Raw genomic sequence first — 26,463 nt, 5'->3', positions numbered from 1 at the left:
CCATATAAATAATGAACAGGACCGGTGACAAAGGGCAGCCCTGTCGGAGTCCAAAATGCACTGGGAACAAGTCTGACTTACTGCCGGCAATGCGAACCAAACTCCTGCTCCGGTCATATAGGGACCGGACAGCCCTTAGCAGAGGGCCACGGACCCCATACTCCCAGAGCACCCCCCACAGGTCACCACGAGGGACACAGTCGAATGCCTTCTCCAGATGCACAAAACACATGTGGACTGGTTGGGCAAACTCCCATGAACCCTCCAGCAACCTGGTGAGGGTATAGAGATGGTCCAGTGTTCCACGGCCAGGAAGAAATCCGCATTGTTCCTCCTGAATCCGAGGTTCGACTATCGGCCGAATTCTCCTCTCCAGTACCCCGGCATAGACTTTTCCGGGGAGGCTGAGGAGTGTGATCCCCCTGTAGTTGGAACACACCCTTTGGTCCCCCTTCTTAAACAGAGGGACCACCACCCCAGTCTGCCAGTCCAGAGGCACTGTCCCCAACCGCCACGCGATGTTGCAGAGTCGTGTCAACCAAGACAGCCCCACAACATCCAGAGACTTAAGGTACTCAGGGCGGATCTCATTCACCCCGGTGCCTTGCCACCAAGGAGCTTCTCAACTACCTCAGTGACCTCAGCTTGGGGGATCGACGAGTCCACAACCGAGCCCTCTGCTTCCTCACTGGAAGACATGTTGGTGGGGTTGAGGAGATCCTCAAAGTACTCCTTCCACCGTCCGAGAATGTCACCAGTCGAAGTCAGCAGATTCCCACTCCCACTGTAAATAGTGTGTGCAGGGCACTGCTTCCCCCTCCTGAGACGCCGGACGGTTTGCCAGAATTTCTTCAAGGCCAACCGATAGTCCTTCTCCATGGCCTCATCGAACTCCTCCCAGGCCCTAGTTTTTGCCTCTGCAACCACCCGGGCTGAAGCTCGCTTGGCCCTCCAGTACCCATCAGCTGCCTCCGGAGTCCCCTGAGCCAACCAGGCTCGATAGGACTCCTTCAGCTTGACGGCATCCCTTACTTCCGGGGTCCACCACCGGGTTCGGGGATTGCCGCCACGACAGGCACCGGAGACCTTACGGCCACAGCTCCGTGCGGCTGCATCGACAATGGAGGTGGAGAACATGGTCCACTCGGACTCAATGTCTCCAGCCTCCCTCGGGATCTGGTTGAAGCTCTGCCGGAGGTGAGAGTTGAAGATCTCTCTGACAGGAGACTCTGCCAAACGTTCCCAGCAGACCCTCACAGTACGTTTGGGTCTGCCAAGTCTGTCCAACTTCCTCCCCTGCCATCGAACCAAACTCACCACCAGGTGGTGATCATTTGACAGCTCCGTCCCTCTCTTTACCCGAGTGTCCAAGACATACGGCCAGAGGTCAGATGAAACAACCACAAAGTCGATCGTTGACTTCCGACCTAGGGTGTCCTGGTGCCATGTGTACTGATGGACACCCTTATGCTTGAACATGGTGTTTGTTATGGACAAACTGTGACTAGCACAGAAGTCCAATAACAGAACACCACTCTGGTTCAGGTTGGGGGGGCCGTTTCTCCCAATCACGCCCCTCCAGGTGTCACTGTCGCTGCCCACGTGTGCATTGAAGTCCCCCAGTAGAACGACGGAGTCCCCGGTCGGGGCACTTTCTAGCACCCCTCCCAGAGACGCCAAGAAGGCCGGGTACTCCACACTGTTATTTGTGCTTATGGGCCAAATGGCAGAGAGACCCGAAGGCGCAGGGAAACGACCTTCTCGTTCACCGGGGTAAACTCCAACACATGGCTGCTGAGCTGGGGGGCTATGAGCAAGCCCACACCAGCCCGCCGCCTCTCACCGTGGGCAACTCCAGAGTAGTAGAGTCCAGCCTCTCTCGAGGAGTTGGGTTCCAGAGCCCAAGCTGTGCGTGGAGGTGAGCCCAACTATCTCTAGTCGGTATCTCTCAACCTCCCGCACCAGCTCAGGCTCCTTCCTCCCCAGCGAGGTGACATTCCATGTCCCTAGAGTCAGATTCCGTGTCCAGAGATTGGGTCGCCGAGGCTCCCGCCTTCGACTGCCACCCAATCCACATTGCACCCGCCCCTTACGGTTTCTCCTGCAGGTGGTGGGCCCACAGGAGATCGGCCCCACGTCGCTCCTTCGGGATGAGCACGGCTGGGCCCCGTGAGGTAAGACCCGGCCACCAGGCGCTCACATGCGAGCTCCAACCCCCGGGCCTGGCTCCAGGGTGGGGCCCCGGTTGCGCCATACCGGGCGACGTCACGGACCTTGCTTTAATATTCTTCATAAGAGGTTTTTATCTATCTACCTTTGTAATGGTAATTAGCAGCTTGAAATATCTTTGACTTTGGAGCATTCGATATACGAAATGTAAAACAAACAAAAATCAACCACCACCATGTTGTAAGCAACAAGCTAGTTAACAAGCAGTGATCTGTGTAGTCAATAAAGAAAGTAAAGAGGTGTTTACAGTATGTTGATGATCCAAATACTTGTATATACAACATACGGGTATGTATTTAAAGGAAAGATAAGAAGAGCTAGCTTGTTTAGTTCTGATGCTTTGCGTGTTGATTCGATGTCACTCCATAACCTGGGAAGGAGCTTGTAGCTGAGGAGATTACACAAAGATGACAAGAAGAGAATTTTAGGTTGGGGATTGAGAATGAAAAGTTACAACCTTGAGTCACATGCAGCAGTAAACCTGTTAAGTGATTAACGATGGTCTAGAATAATATGTAAGTGTTTGCAGCACATTTCTAGTTTGTTTAATGGAGGAAGATGGTGGGGGTGATGTTATTGCTGACCTAGATGCATGCGTGTCAGGACAGAAAAAAAAGATTAAGATGAATGTCTAGACAATTTAATGTAGCTTGCCTTAATACAACTCCAAAGACCTATTTATTTGAAATCTAAAAAATTAACCAAAATAGCGATTCTCTCTCAGCCCCATTTGCAAATCTAATTACCTTCAGGTGTGATGTTTGTTGACCAGGGCAGAAGGAGAAGGCTGTTTTTACTCTAGCCCAATGTCATTACTAAAAAGTTCCTTTTAGCTCCAGGTTCTGCTGAGCTACAATGTGACAACAGCTGAGAAAATGTCAGTTCTTGAAGCTACGAATCTTCACAAACACTGAAAGTATTCGATTTTGTTCTGTGTGAAGAGGCTCATTAAATCAGTGAAATTCCAAAAGGATGTCTTTGTAAAATAAAGAAAATGACTTTTAATTAGTTGGTAAAAAAATAGAATTTATAAAAACAGACAATGAAAACATAAAACCATTTAACACATAAAGCCGTTTCTTCCTTTCATCTATAAGAATGTTTTTTTAATGATCAAAACTGTCCTTTGCAGATATACAATTTTTTCAGTCACAAATCCCACCCGAGTACAGTACAAATGTTCTGTTCTGCCATTAACAAAATGTCACCGTGGAATCAACACTGCACTTTTTGTCAAGTGCTTTGTTTAATAAAATAAAAAGGGAAAAGTAATAAACATCCAAATGTCAGTAAAGCTGGAAGAGGGGAAAAACAACACATATTTGGGATAAAAATAAAGGATTAGAGAACTGATTTTTCAAAAGAATAGCTTCACACAAAGTTTAATACCAACAAATAAGCCTGCTCTGCCACACAACACCCAAACTCCAAAAGAAAAGGTGGAGAGAGAGAGACAGACACAGATGGGTGGTCAACGGCTGCAGCAGGCTTTTAATGCTCTTAATGAATGTGAGGGAAATGGCATAGCGCGCGCACACACACACACACACACACACACACACACACACACACACACACACACAGTCCTATCATAAGGACTCCATTAGATCACAAACTGCAATAAATAAACATTTTCTCTTAAGAAGGCATGTTGGATTCGTATTGAGGATGATTTCTTTCATTTTATTCATCTATAGTATTTCAACGGTTTTTGTTTTCGACACACTTCACCTCTCTCTAACAATATTTTCAGAAATATTTACAGACCACAGCAGCCCAATCTGGGCATCGTAGATAATGCTACATCACATACACACAATTTCCTAACAAATGAAAAACAACAAAAAATTTACAAAAAAAGAAGAAAAAGCAGCAGTCTGTGGGTTGCTTTTCATGTAAAGCACCAATCACCAGACCAAGTCTTCTGGAAACACTGATTTAGAAATCAGTATTAAGCCATAAACCCCTCAAGTCCTGACATACAGTATTCGCTTTGCTTATAACTGTAATGGGATCAGTGTATTTAAAGGGAACGTGACAGGTAATGCAGAGGGTGCTATGGTGGCATACAAGGCCTCAGTTCCTCTTTTCCTAAATTCCCTCTTCCTCATGGCTGCGCTCTCTGTAGATATCCCTCACCAGAAGGACTTGAGTTAGTAAACTCTCCAGCACACACTTTTCTAGAGGACTTGAACTGAACCACACAGGACTGTCAAACGTAGAGTCAATCTCTGGCTTCACATAAAAGAAATCTGTCCTCTGCCTCACGGACTCAGGGCTGTGGAAAAGCAAGCAGGACATCCATATTAGACAGGACTTTATCTTTTACACACACACACACACAGAGACACACAGAGAGAGACACACGCACTCACACAGACAGGAGAGACACACACACACACACACACAGAGACAGGGAGGGAGACACACACACAGACAGGGAGAGACACACACACACACAAAGACAGGGAGTGAGACACACACACACACACACACACAGACAGGGAGTGAGACACACACACACACACACACAGACAGGGAGTGAGACACACACACACACACACACAGACAGGGAGTGAGACACACACACACACACACACAGACAGGGAGTGAGACACACACACACACACACACAGACAGGGAGTGAGACACACACACACACACACAGACAGGGAGTGAGACACACACACACACACAGACAGGGAGTGAGACACACACACACACACACAGACAGGGAGTGAGACACACACACACACACACACAGGGAGTGAGACACACACACACACACAGACAGGGAGTGAGACCCACACACAGACAGGGAGTGAGACCCACACACAGACAGGGAGTGAGACCCACACACAGACAGGGAGTGAGACCCACACACAGACAGGGAGTGAGACCCACACACAGACAGGGAGTGAGACACACACACACACACACAGACAGGGAGTGAGACACACACACACACAGACAGGGAGTGAGACACACACACAGACAGGGAGTGAGACACACACACACACAGACAGGGAGTGAGACACACACACACACAGACAGGGAGTGAGACACACACACACACACAGACAGGGAGTGAGACACACACACACACACAGACAGGGAGTGAGACACACACACACACACAGACAGGGAGTGAGACACACACACACACACAGACAGGGAGTGAGACACACACACACACACAGACAGGGAGTGAGACACACACACACACACAGACAGGGAGTGAGACACACACACACACACAGACAGGGAGTGAGACACACACACACACAGACAGGGAGGGAGACACACACACACACAGACAGGGAGGGAGACACACACACACACAGACAGGGAGGGAGACACACACACACACAGACAGGGAGGGAGACACACACACACACAGACAGGGAGGGAGACACACACTCACACAGACAGGGAGGGAGACACACACTCACACAGACAGGGAGGGAGACACACACTCACACAGACAGGGAGGGAGACACACACACACACAGACAGGGAGGGAGACACACACACACACAGACAGGGAGGGAGACACACACACACACAGACAGGGAGGGAGACACACACACACACAGACAGGGAGGGAGACACACACACACACAGACAGGGAGGGAGACACACACACACACAGACAGGGAGGGAGACACACACACAGACAGGGAGGGAGACACACACACAGACAGGGAGGGAGACACACACACAGACAGGGAGGGAGACACACACACAGACAGGGAGGGAGACACACACACAGACAGGGAGGGAGACACACACACAGACAGGGAGGGAGACACACACACAGACAGGGAGGGAGACACACACACAGACAGGGAGGGAGACACACACACAGACAGGGAGGGAGGGAGACACACACACAGACACACACACAGACAGGGAGGGAGGGAGACAGACACACACACACACACACACACTCACACAGACAGGGAGACAGACACACACACACACACACGGAGACAGACACACACACACACACACTCACACAGACAGGGAGACAGACACACACACACACACACTCACACAGACAGGGAGACAGACACACACACACACTCACACAGACAGACAGGGAGACAGACACACACACACTCACTCGCACAGACAGACAGGGAGACAGACACACACACACACACACACTCAGACAGGGAGACAGACACACACACACACACACACACTCACACAGACAGGGAGACAGACAGACACACACACTCACACAGACAGGGAGACAGACAAACACACACACTCACACAGACAGGGAGACAGACACACACACACACACTCACACAGACAGGGAGACAGACACACACACACACTCACACAGACAGACAGGGAGACAGACACACACACACACTCACTCGCACAGACAGACAGGGAGACAGACACACACACACTCACTCGCACAGACAGACAGGGAGACAGACACACACTCACTCGCACAGACAGACAGGGAGACAGACACACACTCACACACACACAGACAGACAGGGAGGGAGACACACACTCACACAGACAGGGAGGGAGACAGACACACACTCACACTCACACAGACAGGGAGACAGACACACACTCACTCGCACAGACAGACAGGGAGACAGACACACACTCACTCGCACAGACAGACAGGGAGACAGACACACACACTCACTCGCACAGACAGACAGGGAGACACACACACACTCACTCGCACAGACAGACAGGGAGACACACACACACACACACTCACTCGCACAGACAGACAGGGAGACACACACACACACTCACTCGCACAGACAGACAGGGAGACACACACACACACACTCACTCGCACAGACAGACAGGGAGACACACACACACACACACACACTCACACAGACAGGGAGGGAGACAGACACACACTCACACTCACACAGACAGGGAGGGAGACAGACACACACACACACACACACTCACACAGACAGGGAGGGAGACAGACACACACACACACACACACACTCACACAGACAGGGAGGGAGACAGACACACACACACACTCACACAGACAGGGAGGGAGACACACACACACACACACACACAGACAGGGAGGGAGACACACACACACACACTCACACAGACAGGGAGGGAGACACACACACACACACTCACACAGACAGGGAGGGAGACACACACACACACACACACACAGACAGGGAGGGAGACACACACACACACTCACACAGACAGGGAGGGAGACACACACACACACTCACACAGACAGGGAGGGAGACACACACACACACACTCACACAGACAGGGAGGGAGACACACACACACACACTCACACAGACAGGGAGGGAGACACACACTCACTCACACAGACAGGGAGGGAGACACACACTCACTCACACAGACAGGGAGGGAGACACACACTCACTCACACAGACAGGGAGGGAGACACACACTCACACACACACTCACTCGCACAGACAGGGAGGGAGACACACACACACACACACACACACACACTCACTCGCACAGACAGGGAGGGAGACACACACACACACACACACACACACTCACTCGCACAGACAGGGAGGGAGACACACACACACTCACTCGCACAGACAGGGAGGGAGACACACACACACTCACTCGCACAGACAGGGAGGGAGACACACACACACTCACTCGCACAGACAGGGAGGGAGACACACACACACACTCACTCGCACAGACAGGGAGGGAGACACACACACACTCACTCGCACACACTCACTCGCACAGACAGGGAGGGAGACACACACACACTCACTCGCACAGACAGGGAGGGAGACACACACTCACACACACACACTCACTCGCACAGACAGGGAGGGAGACACACTCATTCACACAGACAGACAGGGAGACACACACACTCACACAGACAGACAGGGAGGGAGACACACTCACACAGAGACAGGGAGGGAGACACACACACACTCACACAGACAGACAGGGAGGGAGACACACACACACTCACACAGACAGACAGGGAGGGAGACACACACACACTCACACAGACAGACAGGGAGGGAGACACACACACACACTCACACAGACAGACAGGGAGGGAGACACACACACACTCACACAGACAGACAGGGAGGGAGACACACACTCACACAGACAGACAGGGAGGGAGACACACACTCACACAGACAGACAGGGAGACACACACACACACAGACAGACAGGGAGACACACACACTCACACAGACAGACAGGGAGACACACACACTCACACAGACAGACAGGGAGACACACACACACTCACACAGACAGACAGGGAGACACACACACTCACACAGACAGACAGGGAGACACACACACACTCACACATACAGACAGGGAGACACACACACTCACACAGACAGACAGGGAGACACACACACACTCACACATACAGACAGGGAGACACACACACTCACACAGACAGACAGGGAGACACACACACTCACACAGACAGGGAGGGAGACAGACACACACACACACACACTCACACAGACAGGGAGGGAGACAGACACACACACACACTCACACAGACAGACAGGGAGACACACACACTCACACAGACAGACAGGGAGACACACAGACAGACAGGGAGACACACACACACTCACACAGACAGACAGGGAGACACACACACAGACAGACAGGGAGACACACACACAGACAGACAGGGAGACACACACACACTCACACAGACAGGGAGACACACACAGAGACAGGGATACACAGACAGACAGACACAGACCCAGACACACACCCAACAGTGCAAAGCTATTCTAACTGTTAAACACAAATATACATTTAAAACAACTGCATCAGAGCTTGCAAGCTTTATACATTCTCAACACCAATATACATCATAAGCTCTCTACCAACCACCCCGGGTTTCACAGGTGTTTTAACTGACCCCCTGGATGTTTCATGCCTTTCCTTATTCTCACTTGGAACATGAAACTCTCTTTCTCTGTGTCAAGGTGGAGAACATCCTGGATTCACCAATATGAAATATCAGAGATTATGATCTTAGCTAATAATAAGCATGTAGATTGTTTACTTCAGTGAACTATGTATAGTAGGGAGGCCACGATTTCAGAAAATGGCTAAATAAATAGCCTATGCAACTGCTACAAAAATGGGAATACTGTTATAGTGTATAGTGAGCAAGGTTTATACACCTGGATTCAGGCGAGACTCACCACTTAGACAAATAGAGTTCATAAAGTCGGCACTCGTGCTTCTTAACAGGACAGTGAGTGAAGCCTCCCGAACCACTGCTGTGATCAAAGTTCGAATCCTTACGCCTTTTCTTGCTAGTTGTTGGTTCTGTTCACGTGAGAGACAACAGCATTAACACACTAAAATAATGGCTGAACCCAAGACCAATAAAAACAAGCAACAGTACGTAAAAAGATCATCGCTTGGTCTGTACACTGTAAGTCTCAACGTTAAGATAGACCTTACATAAAACCCCGAAGGAGAGCATAGTAAATAATAAAAATCACTGATAACAAGCAATTAAATGGAACACCATCATAAAGCAATTTACAAGAATCTTGTGAGCTCAAACGGGTGTTAATTAACTGCAGTGAACCGTACCGTACTGATCCTGTGAGATGGAAGGGATGCAAATACAGACAGTGGTGTCGTGACTGTGAGGCTTAGAAGTGCTGGGCCCGTAGACGTTACCAAAAGAGAGGCGCGTGTGCTGTTCGACGGTGCGCAGGCCAAAGTATTTTGTGTTGAGATAGAAAAGAGAGCGCAGGAGAACTGAAGGGGAATGTTCTCCTAGCTGTTTGCTGCTCCACAGGCATGGCTCCTCTACACGACCCCAGAGAGAGCCTAAACACAATAGCACCATTTAAACATATACATCTACACATACAGAACAAATTTACATTATAGTTTTGATGTCATATACAACATGAAGGGGGTGGGGGTGGGGATTGTTAAAAAGCCTCAAACGTAAAATGTTAACTTAAAAATGTCCTCATAGTAACGATTCAACATCTTTAGTTCAGGATGTGAACAGCAATGGTTCTAATCACTGGACACTCTTAATTAACAGCAGCATGACAAAATCACACTAAGTGTTTTACCATCAGGAAGAACGGAGGGCTGCCAGCCTTTGAGAACCTTGTTAAGTTCCTCCTCAAATGCACTGTAGCAAGGATCATTAAGCAGGTCATCTGTCCTTCCTTTTTCCTGCAAATACTTTAAGCAAACCAATAAAAAAAAAAATAAAAAAAAAGATTGAGATTTAAAAAAGAATAATGGTGACTGTATTAGTAAGATAGTTAGCATGGAGAGAAATTCTGACACAGTCATTGTCCACTTTAATAGGAACTCCTGCTCGTTTATGCAGTTATCTAAACAGCCAATCATGTTGCAGCAGCACAATACACAAAATCATGAAGATACTGTATACAGGGTCAAGAGTTTCAGTTAATGCTCATGTCAAACAAAAGTATGGGTAAAAAAATGTGATCCCTGTGACTTTAACTGACGTACGGTTATCATTACCAGATGGGCCGGTTGGAATATTTCAGAAACTGCTGATTTTCACACACACAGTCTCTGGCATTTGCACATACAAGTGTGAAAAACAAAGAAAAACTAAGCGAGGGACATTTTTGTGGGTGGAAACACCTTTTGATACAATAAAATGGCCAAATTGGTCTGAAGTTCCATTAAGGATATAGGAAATTAATCACTTTTTACAGCATCGGGTTTCACTCCTGTCAGCTGAGAACAAGAATCCTTGGCTATCATGGGCACAGACTTATCCAAACTGGATAGCTGAAGCCTGTTGAATTTTCTTCTAATGAAAGGTACTGTGAATAAAAGGTACCCAAATCTTATGTTTGATGTGAACATTAACTGAAGCTCTTGACCTGTATCTGCATAGTTTTATCCACTGTGCAGCTGCCATGTGTTTTCAGCTGCATCAATGTGCACTGCAATTTAACATCCTAACCACACCGAAATAAAAAGTAAAGACATGCATTGTGTTCCTTGAAATGAACTGGAAATACAAAAAATTTTAAAAAGAAAATCAGATCCATGTGCTACACAAATATCTTGGTGCAACTGCTCTGTGGCTTTTTGTTTTGTTCATCAGTCTTGATAGTTTTAATGAAGATTAAACTAAAGGAGTTTCCTTTCACTTCACACCATTAGCCTGAAGAAAATTAAATTAGAACAGTCACTATATTTGTATAATAATTATGTCAGGACAGACTAGCATTATGTCATTACAAATGCAAGCCTGTCTGCACAAGCACATAGCTCCCTATTCTGCAGAGTCTATACATTACACTCCAAAAGGTCAAAACTTCCAAACAAATTCCCAAAACTGACAATGACACAAGCCACATGCATAGAAAGCAGTCACACATACCTTCTGTATGCTGAGGCAAAGGTATAGAATGCTGTCTGGAGCATAGCGCTCACCATTGGGCCGACGCACCTCTCTGACAAACTGAGTTAGAGAATTGTTCAGATCTGCTGCGCTCAGAGAAATGAGACTGCCTTTCAACCGAGATGGAGTCACTGAACAGACATAAAAACAAAAAGATATTATATAATTATCATTTTATAATTCTATAATATGTTAATCTACTTCTGTTAGAAAGAAGTAAAAACGGAAGTATAATTCAAAAATTAACAAATGTTTTTCTACAGCCTTTTATAAACAAGCTTGTGTCCTCATAACTTCAAATGATCAACACCAGATGTTTCAGGATGTGAACAGCAGTTGAGTTATAATCACTGGACACATTGAGATGCACAAATTAAAAGGCACCTCCTTATTATTACTCATAAAAGAATCCCTCATGACCAGATTTTCTCACCTTGTTTGCAAGCAACTTTCTCTTTTACATCACTGGACTTTGCAGCTGATGATGTGGCCCATCTCTTCCACGCATTCAGGCCATACCTGGAGCTCAGGGGGAAGGAGGGATTTGTTGCAAAAGGCTCTGCTGTTGAAGATGACTCCATAGGAGTTTCCTCTTCTATGGCCCGCCTCTTGATTCCCTAAAACACAATTGACATAAAAATCATGAGTGATAAGGATATAAATATATAAAATCACCACCAGACAATTTGTAGGTACCATCCATGTAATGTCCTCATAATAACATCAACAATCACAGCACATCAGCATGTGAACAGCATAGTGTTTATAATCACTGGACACACACGCAAACAATTCATGATGTACGAGTTAAATACCTTCCTCCGTGTTCTGGTCCAAGATGTCTCCTCTCGCTCTTCAGTGAGGACGGGTGGTAATGTGAAACCCATGTCTGTGTCCATCTCCTCTAAAGTGGGCACAGGCTCTAAAGCTGAGGAGGATTATACCAAATGTTACACCAGTGTCGTGGAGAATATTAGCTATAACAAGACTAGCTTGTTTTTGTTACACAACTGACATGCGCATGATGCCAGTGTTATAACAATTAATTAGTTTTGGAACCTTGAGGAAGATCTTTTTCCAGGTCCAACTCGGGTTCATACTTTTCTTCCTCTTCCTCTTCTTCTGAACTGCTACCAACACTGGTGCTATTCACGCTCTCCTTTATAACCTCTGTACTCTCCATCTCACATTTGATATCTAAAAGGGATAAAAATGAAAACTTAAAAAAATATTTGTAGAAAGCCATTTTTTTTTTTTTTTTTTTACAAATCACAGCATAGTCTTTATTTTCTTATTTGGTGCAAAAATAAAAAGGAGAGCAATAATAAGGAAAATTCTAAAATGTAATATTTCTAGTATATCTTTAAAGAAATGTGAATAAAATTGAATCAAATCAAAAATAAGCTGCTGAGTAGTTATAAGTATTTATAGCAAGGAGCTAGAAGATACTAATACAACACCATGGAAAAATATCAATCAGTGATGCAAAATATATGTGCAATTGTAGCGCAGATCAATTACAGCCTAGAGTATGCATGTATGAAACCAGGGCACATACACAGCGAGTACACATGTGTCACTTGTGAACATGTTTTATACATTGCTGGACTATGTATTGTTGTATGTTGTAAGGCAAACAACAAAAGGGGTTTCTGTGAAAATCTTCACACCTGAACAGTCAGGTTTCTTATCTTCCTCTGCGATCATTTCAGCCATAGCTATCAGATCAGCTTCTAGAGGATCACTGGGAACCTTGGCTTTGAGCTCATCTATGGCCTTCACAATATGCTCAGCATTCTGCAGTGTGGTGGGTAGAAACACTGGCACGGGTACCTGAGAACAACAGAGACGAACAAAGTCTTCTCTAAAACTTCATCATACATTCACATTGTATGTACAGCTCATCAACAGTAAAGGATTGATTACATAGAATTTCTGGGAGTCTCTGTAATTAAGAGAGAAGCTCTTACAGGTACAGGTATTGGAACAGTGGTGGGTGTGGCCTGAGCATAGAGATTCATGGGTACTGGAACATACACAGGAACAGGAATTGGAACAGGGACATACTCCTTTACCAAGCCCTCCAAGCCATCTTCTTCTGTAAAGACACAACGGAATGCATGTTAGTCTGTGTCTTTAACGGACACACATACAGGTCCTATACTGAGGCAGTCTGTGTGCGACATAATCTACCTGTTTGCAGTGGCTTGCTCTGCATATGAGGTTTGCAGTACGTCGCTTTAGTCATGGTGAGAGGTTTACAAAGAACGGCTTTATTCTTCACATCCTTAACAATCCCTCCTCCGGCATATGACACAGGACCCTGATTAACCAGCTGCATAGAAATAAAAAAAAGAGACCAAAAGAGAGTTTGCTAGTCCATACAGATATATTTTTTCATTCATTCATTCATTTTCTACCACTTATCCAAACTACCTCAGGTCACGGGGAGCATGTGCCTATCTCAGGCGTCATCGGGCATCAAGGCAGGATACACCCTGATGGAGTGCCAATCGCAGGGCACACACACACTCATTCACTCACACACTAGGGACAATTTGCCAATTAACCTACCATGCATGTCTTTGGACCGGGGAGGAAACCGGAATAACCGGAGGAAACCCCCGAGGCACGGGAAGAACATGCAAACTCCACACACACAAGGCAGAGGCGGGAATCGAACCCCCAACCCTGGAGGTGTGAGGCGAACGTGCTACCCACTAAGCCACCGTGCTGCCCCATACAGATATCTAAATAGTTTATACGGACTATCTCGGTTTCTGTCACCCATCTTATATCAACTATCAACAGTAAATGTGATAAAAGGAGAAAAATAAACTGACTTTAGTACTCACAGTTAACTTTGATGCATGTGTCTGTCCTAATAAAAGAAAATCATTGTTACTTTAAAAATCAAAAACATACTTTTCCTGATTTTATTAGGACAGTTTATTACCGAATGCTGTGTTTTCTGGCCCTTTCTGAGTTGCCATATTGGGCTGATTTTGCTGGCAGTAGAAACGGAGGAGACACTCTTGATCACAGAAGTGTTTCATCTCAGCACGCCACTGAACAGACTCTGTCAAGTTCCCCTGCACTTTACAGCAGTCACAGCGCGCCGCCTGGTGGACAAACAAAAGAAGCTCACGTTTAAAAAAAGCATAAATGAAACAAAAGCATACGGACATGAAAAGATATAAATCCTTGTACTGTGTCCTCATATTATAAGGGGAATCAACAACATGGTTCAGAATGTGAACAGCAATAAAGTTATAATCATAGGACATTTTTAAAAGCTTAAAAGTAATAAACAATTAAAGAATGAATCACCGACCTTGTAGTACCAGTCATGAAACTTCTTAGCACAAGGTTCACTGCAGAAGTCTCTGCTGACACCATCTATCTGTTTGGTAACAGATTTTTTGCACATCTGAGTGCAGTGGTTGCAGGTGACACATTTGAGGCCCAGACGGTGTATAAAGTCCTGCTTGTACAACAGCTTGCAACCTGCAGCCAAAAGAGGTAGCAGATAACTATTCTGTAAATCAGTTTAATATTTGGCTTCTAAAGTATTGCTGAGACTGGAAATAAATAAAAACAAGCAAACAAACAAATGTTACAGTTTTCTGAATCATACATGCCATTATCAAAGTTATAGACATCAGGGTTTCCCGAAGCGTTTTTCAGTTAAGGCAGCCCACCTAAGCTCGGAAGCCCGACTGCCTTAACTAGATCGTCCAAAAAAATTTTTTAAATTCCACTGCACAAAAAGCCGTCAAGTGCAGCTCGGAGAATATGATCGGACAAAATGAGAGGAAACCGTGGTCCGTCACTGTCCGCAAAAAAAAAGGCGTGTCCGCAAAATTTGGAATGTTGTTTTGCACTCTTATTTATTATTATGTTATTTAAATTTTATTTAGTGTTAAATAAATAATTGTTAAAATGTAGTACAGAGTCTATACCTGCCACTAGCCCCGCCCTCCCGCCGCTAGCCCCGCAGAACCCTAACGTCTTAAGTAACAAATTTTCTGCAGGAAACCCTGGACATTATTACTTATTGTTCCCAAAACTGTTAGAAATGTATTTTTATGTACTTTAAATTCTTAGAAACTTATTACTTTATTTGACTGCATAGATGAAATCCAAATCCCAAAATTAAATACCAGGTAGAAAGTAAATAAAACAAACAAAAAAGTAAATTTAAAAAGATAAACAGCTCTCTAGTTCCGATATATACCAAATATATTACTGTACAGGTTTTATTAATGAGGCTAATATCTGAACAGTTTATTTATGTAGATTATGTTCAGAGGGGTGGCTTGACAACTGACAGAATTTTTTTTAAACTGCAGCTGTAATAACAGGTCAGGTAAAGGCTCGCATCCAAGGCAAAATAAAAAGACATGAAAAAGGTACCTTCACTGCAGAAAGGCCTTTTGACCCCTGAAAACTTGACAGTCTCATGAAGTGTCTTCTCTTCCTGGCAATACTCGCAGAAAGTCACAATACAATGGAGCTTCTTATAGTCCTCACAACACGTCTTACTGCAAAACTGGTACATTTTTTCCTTAAACAAATAGCAAGAACATATCCAACAACCATATTAAACAAAAAAAAAAACTTGCCTGAATGTCCTAAGTATTCATAAAACGCGGTAATGATAAAACAGACGTAGTGGATTACAATACCTCCCACTCCAGAATCTCTGGCTTCAGGCTAAAGGAGCCACGGCAGTAGTTGCATTTCAGTTGGACATTACTGGAAGCTGAGGCAGGAAGTTGGCCGTTGGCTGACGTTTGTATAGTGGCATTCTGAAAAACAGGATAAGTGAAAGACACCGAACATGTCTGAAGGCATAATCCTGCAATTAACTGCTCAATTATGGCCTTAAAGACCCGCTTGTTTATTAGAGGTGCTTTCACACAATGTATGCTATTCGATGAATGTACCTGGAATTTGGTGACACACTGAGAGCTGCAGAAGTTTAAGACCTTCCCTTCAGGTAGCGTTGCCTGATACTGAGGTAATGCATTTCTCTTACAGAAATGACAGGAAGGCTCAGCAACTACAAAAACAGATGTAAAGTGTCAATACAACCCACATGGGTCTTATACATGTCAGTTGACACCATTTCTGAAACCATGAAATTGTTAGCAGCCAATGAACATCATCAGCTGTGCTGTCAGAATATGCTTTAGTGCAACTTGTGGTGAGTTCTGCATCACAGACGAATGCATATGTTTTGTAATTGCATAGATGCCAATACAATGCATTAAAATACCACTGAAAATATTTTAAAACCATAAAAATAACTAATGGCTAACAAACTGCACAGGAATAAGTCAAAACAAAGCGGTTTTAAGTCCCCGCCCCGCCCGAGGCCTTACACTTGTGATTACGCAATTCCAATAAACAAGACTGTTCCTGGAGATTTAACTTCATGCAGAATTTAATTCCAACCCTAATCCAGCACAGCGGCTCCAGATAATCAATCTAACTGATTAGCCAGATCAGCCCTGTTGGATTCGAGTGAAATCCTTAACGAATTCTGCAAGAAAGTAAATCAGAGGCAACATCACTCCTGATCACAGCACTAAGCTACTAGGTATCGCTTGGTTACTTAAAAATAAATAAATAGATAAAAAGTGCCGCCGGCGACTGACTAGTCACACAAGATGATATTTCCCCCCAAAAGTCAGGTATCAAAAGTGCAAGCACAGTGATTAACCTTTATGACATCATTTACTGAAATTGCTCTTGGATAATGTACTGGAGTGTTGGTTATTTTAGCACACAACCAGCCAGCTAGTTCATGACAATAAACCTAGCTTACACTTGAAACAACTGGGATCTGTGTCCAAATCTGTTCTATTGTCTCATGAGTCATGACCCCATGTTCATTCAAGAGAATGGTAGGTTTGGTCAACGAACATTGCCAAGAACCACTTTCAAAGATTTCACAAGCAACTAGATTGACAAGGCATTTATATGCACATATGCGTCTTCAAACCAGCCCCTGTGAACAGTAATACTGGGATAACGGTCAATGCAAATAGCAATGTATATAATCAGATTCAAAAGATTTAATGATTTATAATCATTTATAATTAGCAAACCTAAAACTGAGCAAAATAATCGCAACCTAAAACCCAACGTATTTGAAAGAGGCAACAATAGTAAGTAAGAAGCGTCCAAATTGTAGCAGTACTTACTTTGTGAAGCAGATGCAATTTTGCTTTTATTCATACAGGACGAAGAACAATAAGGCTCCATGACTCCAGTGGGTCCAATACCATGAGTAACATCGAAAGACCTGCACATGACCTTACATCCACTACACTGTGTCATCTTTCCATGCATCTAGGGTAAAATAAAAAAAAATTCATTACGACTGGCATACGATAATAATTTTGTGATGTGCTGAGTAACTTCTGTGTATGAAATTAATGAAAAGGGGAAACACTTGTATGATGGTGAAATCTGTGGAACACGACCTCAGAGGTTCATTGAAGCGGAATTCTTGTTCTGTTTGATTAGATTAGATTGAACTTTATTGTCATTGTGCAAGGTACATGTACAAAGCCAAGGAAATGCAGTAAAAAGTAACTCGGCTTCGTAAGAAGTTGGATTTGTGGTGCAGTCATGATTGTTGGTGGAAAACTAATCAGACTAACACACAAATGTGCATTCGTTTGAGAAAAACAATGTACAGTATTTTCCGCACCATAAGGCGCACCGGATTATAAGGCGCAGTCTCAATTACGGGGTCTATTTCTGTACTTAACCCATACATAAGGAGGACCATATTATAAGGCGCATGCTAAAACATACGGTCTACAAAAAAGGTAACAGAAGCAAAACAGTGAGTTTAGTTGAACTACTGTGTTTAGTTATCTACTGTGTCTTAACTTGGCACAGTACATTTTCTTGCTTCCTCCACTTCCGAACCATAGATACATTGATGTTGAATACTTTCCCAGCTCTATTCCCATTTACAACCGTGTAACTGATAGCCTGTAGTTTGAATTGTGCCTCGTAAGCATCTGGTTTTTATTGGCGAATGGCAAACCAAATTAAGGTGCATTTACCGCCACCTACTGGACTGGAGTGTGGCACGCATAATGGTTAGGAAGAAACAAATGTTGTTTTGCAGCATACCGGTAGTATACCTACCAAGTACCTTACCTTCGCTTGGTGAAGGTAAGCGTACGTACTGTATGCATTACATAATGTTCTCTGATTGGTTTATCGCTGCCAGCGTACGTAGTGTATGTATTACGTCCCCGTGTCAGTGGGAAACGGTCCGACAGTCAATCAATCGGAGCGCTTACCAAAGTCGCACAACAACATTTTTAAAGATTTTTGGAACTCGGTGCACACATAAGGTGCACCAGATTATTAGGCACACGGCTGATTTTTGAGAAAATTTAAGGCTTTTTGGTGCGCCTTATAGTGCGGAAAATACTGTATTAATTAATTTTATCAGGTAGGAACTGAAAATTAGCCATTATCCAAAGCCAACCATGCCAAAAGCACATTGTGGTAATGGTAATGATTGGCTGAATATAAAGGAGCTTTTTCTAAACTACACCTTGAAGCAGAGGTGAACAGTGGAATCCAATGTGACCCAACAAAAAAACAAACAAACAAACAAAAAAAAAAACCTTTGCGAGTGGGCAAGTCTTAATAAATATTGTTGGAGAGACAGTTTGTGTTCTGGATGTGAGTTGGATGCGAGTTTGGATACGGGTTGCAATGCGTTTCACAATCATTCGTTTATTATTAAACCTTTCTCCTACTTTTGTTTGCTGTGGCAAAAATGACATTTGTTTGTATGATGAGAAATAAAATAAGAGAATATTGCTGACTTGTACAAACAAAAATAAAGGCTGGAATGGCCATATTGGTCAGAAAACTTTTAGAAGCACTCCGATGTGGAATTAAAGAACATTCAAAGTACTCTATATCCAAGGACAATAATAACAAAGGATATTTAGTGTGGTTATGTTAGTGGGGTTATTTACCTGTTTGTAGTCCCTGACACAGTTCTGACAACAGAACCGTTTCTGCTGCCCATCAATTAGTAAGAAGTGATTCGCTGTGGCCCGACTGGGCAGGTAGTTCCCACACTGCTCACAACAGTTCATGATCAGGCCATTAGCCATACGGTAACGGTTAAAACAGGCATCACTGCAGATTTTATGCGTGATGTTTTTGAAGCTGACTTCATGGCGAATCTAAAAAAATAAACAAGACACAAATAGAGGTATGCTTTGCATCAACATACAACAAACAACAGAGAAGACAGACAGAGAAGTAAAAATGACAGAACAACGCTTCTCATATTATCATAACATCCTAACAATATTAGTTTGAACATTTAATACAGGACTTCATAGAATATAAAATCTAAAATCACTTGAACTATTTGACTGACCTCTGTGAGCTTTCCACAGACAGTACACTTTGTTTTGAGGGTGTTCTTCGGGGAATTTTGTTTATTTTCATATGCAGCCAGACAACCGGTGCTGCAGAACTCCTGAAATGATTCGCTTGAGTCCACCTGAGCCACAATTGTTCCTTTCATACTAGTAATGTCCCTATATTTAACGAGAAATTACGTTTGGCAAGTTTATCACCACAATAGTCTCTTGAGACAACGATATAAACGCAAAACATTTCACAGTTTTAAAGTCTTACTTCTTGCACATGGTGCAGCTCTTTTTGGGTGTGGGTTTGTGGGAGAAGGCAGAAAGGCAGGTCGTAGAGCAGAACAGGTGGGAGGAGCCTTTGCGCTGATAAGCAGTCTGACCTTTCTTTAAAGGCTTTTTACAGTTAGCACAGGTGACCTTCATAGTGCGCGGTGGCTGCTGGGAGCCGGAGGAAGACTGGCCTGGTGCTTTGGGAAGTGATGCTGTAGGAGAGGGAGAGTCCACCCCTGGTTGCTTCTGATTGCGGGGAAAAGATGCAGACTGAGAGATCCAGGAATCTGAGAAAAATGTAGAATTGAATTTAGAGGGGGTTTTTTTAATTGAGAAAAAAAAATTCTCATGACAGTACAAGTCAGCTTCTATATATTGATACAATTTCACAAATCCAGGTACTTCTAAATCGATCTACAGCGCTTATAACTATATCTGAGGCACATATCAATAAACACTAACTAATGTATTGCATCATCATTAAAATTGGCTCAATATTAAATCGAATATGGCACACACTGGAAAAAAACAATTCACTGGTTTTCTACCTATAAAATTGGCAACGATTTATCAAACAAAATGAATGGGGTAAGTGGTCTATGCGTTACCAGATCTCTGGTGAGTCCCTGTCTCGCCATTTTGAACGGGCTGGGTAGCAGAATTAACACGTCCTGGGTTGAACGTTGGTGAAGGTTTGCTGGCTGACCCTTGACTCTGCTGAGCCTCTGGGTTTAGGCTGAATGTGCTGCTGATCTGCAAGCCGTTCTCTGTAGTTTCCATATCTCCAACAGCCTCTGCTTCCTCACTGCCCTTCAACGATGTCACACTTGTGATTTTGAGGTTCATGCTTTCCTCGTCAGATGGTGTTGTGGATGTCTCTGCTGATGTCGACATGGCCACCTCTGATGAACACAACCCTCCCAGTGTTGTTACGCTTTCGATTTTGATTTCCGAGTCTGGTTCAGTGCTGCTTAGCGCTTCCCTGGTCCGACTCGATTCCAGAGAAGAGGGGGAAGCATCTCTTTGCACAGAATCTTCTTCGTCATCTATAACAATGGGCTCAGTCTGGCTTTTGGGAGCCATGGTTGATTCAGCTGTGGAGGAGGAAGGAGAAGGAGTGTTGGAGGAGGCTGTTGCTGTGGTGGCTGGCTCTGCACTGTCTGTGGTCTCAGCAGGTGCAGGGTTGCTAGAGGGGCTTCCTGCATTTTTCTCCTCCTGAAACTGAGGCCCCTCCACCAGCACAACGTCATCATCATTATCCTCTGGAGACTTCGATGCATCTGTTGTCATGACATCGCTTCCTTGGCACTGCCCATCTGAGCACACTTCTGTTGATGGTGCGGTTTCCATGGACTCATCCTCCTTGGTTAATCCCTCCTCCACATCTGTCTTGGGCTCCAACTCTCCATCCATCGCTTAGGCAACCAACCACCTGTTACCACAAATAAAGACATAAGGCATTCACCTGAAGAAAACTGACAATTATTACCATTAAATAGATATTTGAGCATTATAAAAAATGTATTTTAAAAAAAATCATTAACTGGTCAGCCACAAAAATTCTAATTCATCCACCAAAACACACATTGAATGATGAAGCTAAACCCAATATTCTAAAAAGCACCCATCTTTCATCGGGTACTAATAATCAGGAGACCATCCTGGCCTTGTTACTGTCTCAGGCTCTCGTTTATACATTCTAATTCCATGTTCTGTATGCTGTGGTGACCTTCTTGTTTTAGACCTCATTCCTGCAACCCTACATGGTTACTTTACATCTATGGTTACCATGGTAATGAAAGCATCAAGGGACAGTTCCTGTCAATGCAATCTGTAACAGTGTTCATGATGCATCAGCGGGTCATATGCATTATGTGCTAGAGACAAAAGATTAGCCTTCGTTTGTCTGATAAATTTACCGACAGACTTATTAAAATAATAATAATGTTCCTCTAATCACTCCAGCTCTTTACACCGCCTGGCTTACTCACAACTCGGACATTTAAGTTAAGGCAACATCCTAATGCTTCAATAACAGCCGTATTTACATTTATTTCTTGGGTCTGTGTAATGCAGACAGGATGCTAAAATGGCTGCAACAGAATCAGAATCAGACAATCAGAACAAAGGCTTTCATAAACAAGCAAATTTAAAGGCATATAAAGAACTACTGTACAAGAAAAAAATTCTCGTATGTGAAAACATACTTGGCATTAAAGACCTTTCTGATTCTGATTCCGATAAAGGGAATCAGAATGTTTATGTTTATCCACCATAAACAACGTTATCTGTAAACATCATGTGATTTCCCCCTACTCACAATACAACAATTTGACCAGTAGTCTTTGGTCCAAATAGTATGTACTCTGATAAACACTTGTTCACACTGGGTGAGAATTAGGTTCGCTGTTGTATCTATATTTTCTACCCGGCTTTATATATAGCCCAGCAGACCCACTGAAATGACTTTACATTAGTGAGTGTGTGGGGCATTTCATAGAAGCAACACAATGTACAAAAGGCTAGCAAAAGTCTGTCTTAGCTAGAGCAGTGAAAGGTCTGGGGTGACCATAGAAATGAAACAGCAGCAATGTACTGGGATTGTAGCATGCACACATTTATGATTACATCTAATTTAATTAGGATAACATTAAAAGCATCAACTTCCAGCATCAGCTATCCATTTTCTACCTCACAGAGATGTAATTATACCTTGAATTATGTGCTAGTAAATTCAACGTTAACAATAACAAGAAATCAGTTACCCTGAAATGTACGCTATTTGGCCATATATCTTGAAGCAGGTGTATTTGCAGGGCTCGGCATTAACGTTTCTCTGCTTGTCCGAGTGATTTTTTTTGGGTGGGCGGATGAAAGCAGCCTTACTAGTCTAAAAATATCAATATCAATCAATCAATAAATAAAAATATAATTAAAATAAAATGACTGGTTGTATTTGTGATCTAGTTGTGTTGGTTATAACAAGTTCACATTCTTCTGCTGCTGAAAAGAATCTAAGAGAGTATGCTGGTGCATACAGCAGAAACCAGGAAAGTACAGGTTTAAACAAGCAGTTGCTTAGAAACAAGCTTGACCAATCAGAACACGATTTGACTTAAAAATCGCACAACAGCAGCATCATTTTCATTTTCAAAAAAAAGCAATGATTCTCCAGCGTCTGGAAGCACTGACTAAGTGCCTGGTAAAGTACCGAACTCTCTCAACAACAACAAAAAAAAAGGACCACAGACTAAGAAAATTATAAAAATAAAAGAGAGCGAAAATGTTCCACCGTCCTTGAGGGAAAGATTTGGAAAAGACAGAGTAAAATTTTGCACGGTCTGTCAGATTCATCCCAATCTGACTGACATGCAAGTTCATCACGTGATATTAAACTAACTGACTGATTCAATAGGCTACACTATGTCTCTTAAGATGGATAAATGGTTTACTGACGATCGAGATAAGAATAAATCACTGTACTTTAGTCAGTGATATTGAGACGCAGGCAGTTAGCAAGCTTCCCGGGCCCATTTTCACTCCTTAATGATTTTCTTATGCAACATTCTGAGGTCATTCTCACAGCTTCATACACTTTCTGTACTGTTACCGTAATCGTTGTAGCTACATCACTAAAGGCTTTACATGTTTGACTTTTTTGATCTAGAGTATTGGGTTTATTGCATATGTACTTTTCACTTCTCTTTTGTGATTTTAAGAAACATATATATTGATAGAGAAGTGCTGGACTGATCGTGACATACAGGCAAACACACATACAGACATTAATACCACTGATATACCACTCTGCTTTTTCCTTCAACTTCAAAAAATGTATTTGATTTGAAAAATGAAGTGTGTGTGTGTGTGTTTGCTTCTTTCTAAGAGAGCAGCAATGCTGTTGCCCACCAACACATCACTGTATGGTGTGGTGCTGTTTAAACACTGAGGAGCAAATTGCTCCTAAACTTATATTTACACCACAGTCGATTTGTCTTTTTTCTCTATTTTTTTTGTTGAACAGGTGAATGACAAATTACCCTTTTTTAGATTTGCAACCACATGGCACTGCTTACTATCGAGCCCTGACTCTCAACGCTAATTTTTAAAGTTTAACTGTTTCACACGGTTTAATCCAGATGCTACACGTCTCATTTGCCTCAGATAAAGGAAATAAGCAAAAAATTTCACTTCCACTTCACACGCTGCAGCACACTGCAAAACCCTTACAGCGTTTCAAAGGGTGCCTGCGCCTGGTTACGGTTGCTAAGCTACAACTGGTTAATCATTCTTTAGGGAAGGAGTTAAATCAGCTAACAGACACGCGCTGTAATTATTAGAACCTGGCTGCAGTAGTTAAAGACCGCTAGGCTAGTAGAATTAGCTAGTAAGTGAAAGAGCTAGCCGTGTCATCACTTTCCTTTCGCTATTGTAACATACTGCACACCATAATCTATTATTTTCTATTTCTAATTTCATCTGTTCATCCTATTCTAGTTTCCTATATGCATTCTATGTATATGTAGTTTATTAAATGGATTTATAAGCACAGATTAGGAGAAGCAGGCTAGGTTTTACTAACCAGATGTGAATCGTTTCACTAATCATTTAATGTGCCATTCTTCATGAAAGACATATGAACCGATAAAAGCCAAAAGCTGGATTTTTACACAACAGACAACGCGCAAACAATTGTCTTAAAAAAAAAAAAGGCAAGACTGTCATCTCAAAGACAAATTTGTTTAACCACCTAAAAAGAAAGCAAACCAACTGGTACTGTCAACATCAGACTGATCGATTCAGATCAAATCAGTCAGAATGTCCGTGAGAGCAGTCAGATGGGATTTGGTGGCATGTTTTAGACACATATTTCGTGTTTGAGGAGATATTTTATCTGTCAGTTATCTATCCACAAGTCCAACTTCACAGAAAAGCAACTGTAGAAAGTTAGGGCTTATATGCTAGGCCTCTAGCTAATGAACAGTTTGGCAAATGCAAATCAGATGATGAAAAATACACAGAAAATACACACCTCGTGAGAGAAACACACACCCACACTAAGTGACAAGGAGTGTACTGTTCTCCGTGGTCTTTCAGCAAACTAGTTAACAGCAACACAGCAGGAGTTCAGGCAACACCTTCTGACCAGATGTGAGAAATAACAAATGGTATAAAAAGGAAAAAGTAGAAAATATAGTAGAGTTCGGTATAACACAGAGCTGTTGTTTTCTTACATCTGGTCAGAAGGCATTGATTAATTCTGTTTATATTAACACACAACGTGTAATTTTTAAATAGAGTGACAGACTTACGGCAGACGATCTACTTAATCTTAGACTAAAAAGCAGACAAAAACTTGCTGTTTAACAAAGAAAGGCATTAAATTTTCTAGCCTTTCAGTATATTTATGACCATTAGAATAGGAATCTCAGCGTGAAAATGTTGTCTGCGACAGGAAAAAAAACATCAGACATCAGGACAGAGGACAGTGAGCTTTCTGACTTCTCGGTATCTTGACAAGATGTGGATTTTTTCTTTGTATTTACAGCTTGATTTTTATAGCTGCTATAGTGTAAGTGATAAGAAAATTATCCATTAATAAAACTGGGAAAAAAAGCAATCACTGGTTAATCACTGTTGTAAATATTAAATAAAATACCTAAAAACACAATGTTATTGGAAAATAACAGACTTTGGGCTGTGTACCGCTGCATCGCATCAGCCGGTCAGATTATCCACACAAGCCATCATACATCTCTCAAAAGGTCTCATTTAGTCATAGATTTTACCCTACAACTATTTTCCATTATTCTTCTACCTTACTTTAAAAAGATCATAGCAAAAAAAAATGAGTGTTTAGGATCTACTAAACTATATTATAAGAGTTACGCTAATGTCGTAACATCACAAAATTGTGTAACGCAAATACAGGTATTAATTCAGGGATTCAGAGTCACAATGACTGGAAATTGGAAGTTATATATATATATATAAACACATACACAGCAACACTATGTGAGAATCAAAAGGTGCTTTAAATATCCAAGGTTTTAAAAGACAAACCCCCCAGATCCA

General features: G+C 43.2%; 1 protein-coding gene across 6 annotated transcripts in view; it reads right to left on the bottom strand.

Annotated features, from left to right (window-relative positions):
* Positions 1-3,309: 3,309 nt before the first annotated feature.
* zmym2 (zinc finger, MYM-type 2) overlaps positions 3,310-26,463 on the bottom strand; it is a 26,054-nt gene continuing 2,900 nt past the window's right edge. For 3 of the 6 annotated variants that reach the window (XM_027164544.2, XM_047815116.1, XM_027164542.2), the window contains exons 2-22: positions 20,997-21,820; positions 20,387-20,675; positions 20,124-20,286; positions 19,711-19,923; positions 17,899-18,046; positions 16,375-16,751; positions 16,103-16,253; positions 15,021-15,193; positions 14,643-14,808; positions 14,542-14,567; positions 13,880-14,021; positions 13,657-13,784; positions 13,357-13,519; positions 12,746-12,883; positions 12,502-12,614; positions 12,120-12,303; positions 11,666-11,817; positions 10,365-10,479; positions 9,865-10,107; positions 9,465-9,591; positions 3,310-4,507 (exon numbers count right to left, since the gene is read on the bottom strand). In XM_027164544.2, coding sequence (XP_027020345.2) covers positions 4,321-4,507; positions 9,465-9,591; positions 9,865-10,107; positions 10,365-10,479; positions 11,666-11,817; positions 12,120-12,303; positions 12,502-12,614; positions 12,746-12,883; positions 13,357-13,519; positions 13,657-13,784; positions 13,880-14,021; positions 14,542-14,567; positions 14,643-14,808; positions 15,021-15,193; positions 16,103-16,253; positions 16,375-16,751; positions 17,899-18,046; positions 19,711-19,923; positions 20,124-20,286; positions 20,387-20,675; positions 20,997-21,801 — 4,203 coding nt within the window. In that variant the 5' untranslated portion in view covers positions 21,802-21,820 and the 3' untranslated portion in view covers positions 3,310-4,320. Of the gene's footprint in view, positions 4,508-9,464; positions 9,592-9,864; positions 10,108-10,364; positions 10,480-11,665; positions 11,818-12,119; positions 12,304-12,501; positions 12,615-12,745; positions 12,884-13,356; positions 13,520-13,656; positions 13,785-13,879; positions 14,022-14,541; positions 14,568-14,642; positions 14,809-15,020; positions 15,194-16,102; positions 16,254-16,374; positions 16,752-17,898; positions 18,047-19,710; positions 19,924-20,123; positions 20,287-20,386; positions 20,676-20,996; positions 21,821-21,973; positions 22,097-26,463 lie in introns of those variants that run through there. The other 3 variants (XM_027164548.2, XM_027164543.2, XR_003443370.2) reach the window with 3 other exon arrangements.

This window comes from Tachysurus fulvidraco, chromosome 6 (genome assembly GCF_022655615.1).
Source record: "Tachysurus fulvidraco isolate hzauxx_2018 chromosome 6, HZAU_PFXX_2.0, whole genome shotgun sequence".
Taxonomy (NCBI): domain Eukaryota; kingdom Metazoa; phylum Chordata; class Actinopteri; order Siluriformes; family Bagridae; genus Tachysurus; species Tachysurus fulvidraco.
Note: the sequence above shows the minus strand (reverse complement) of the source record. Positions and strands in the feature narration are given on the sequence as shown.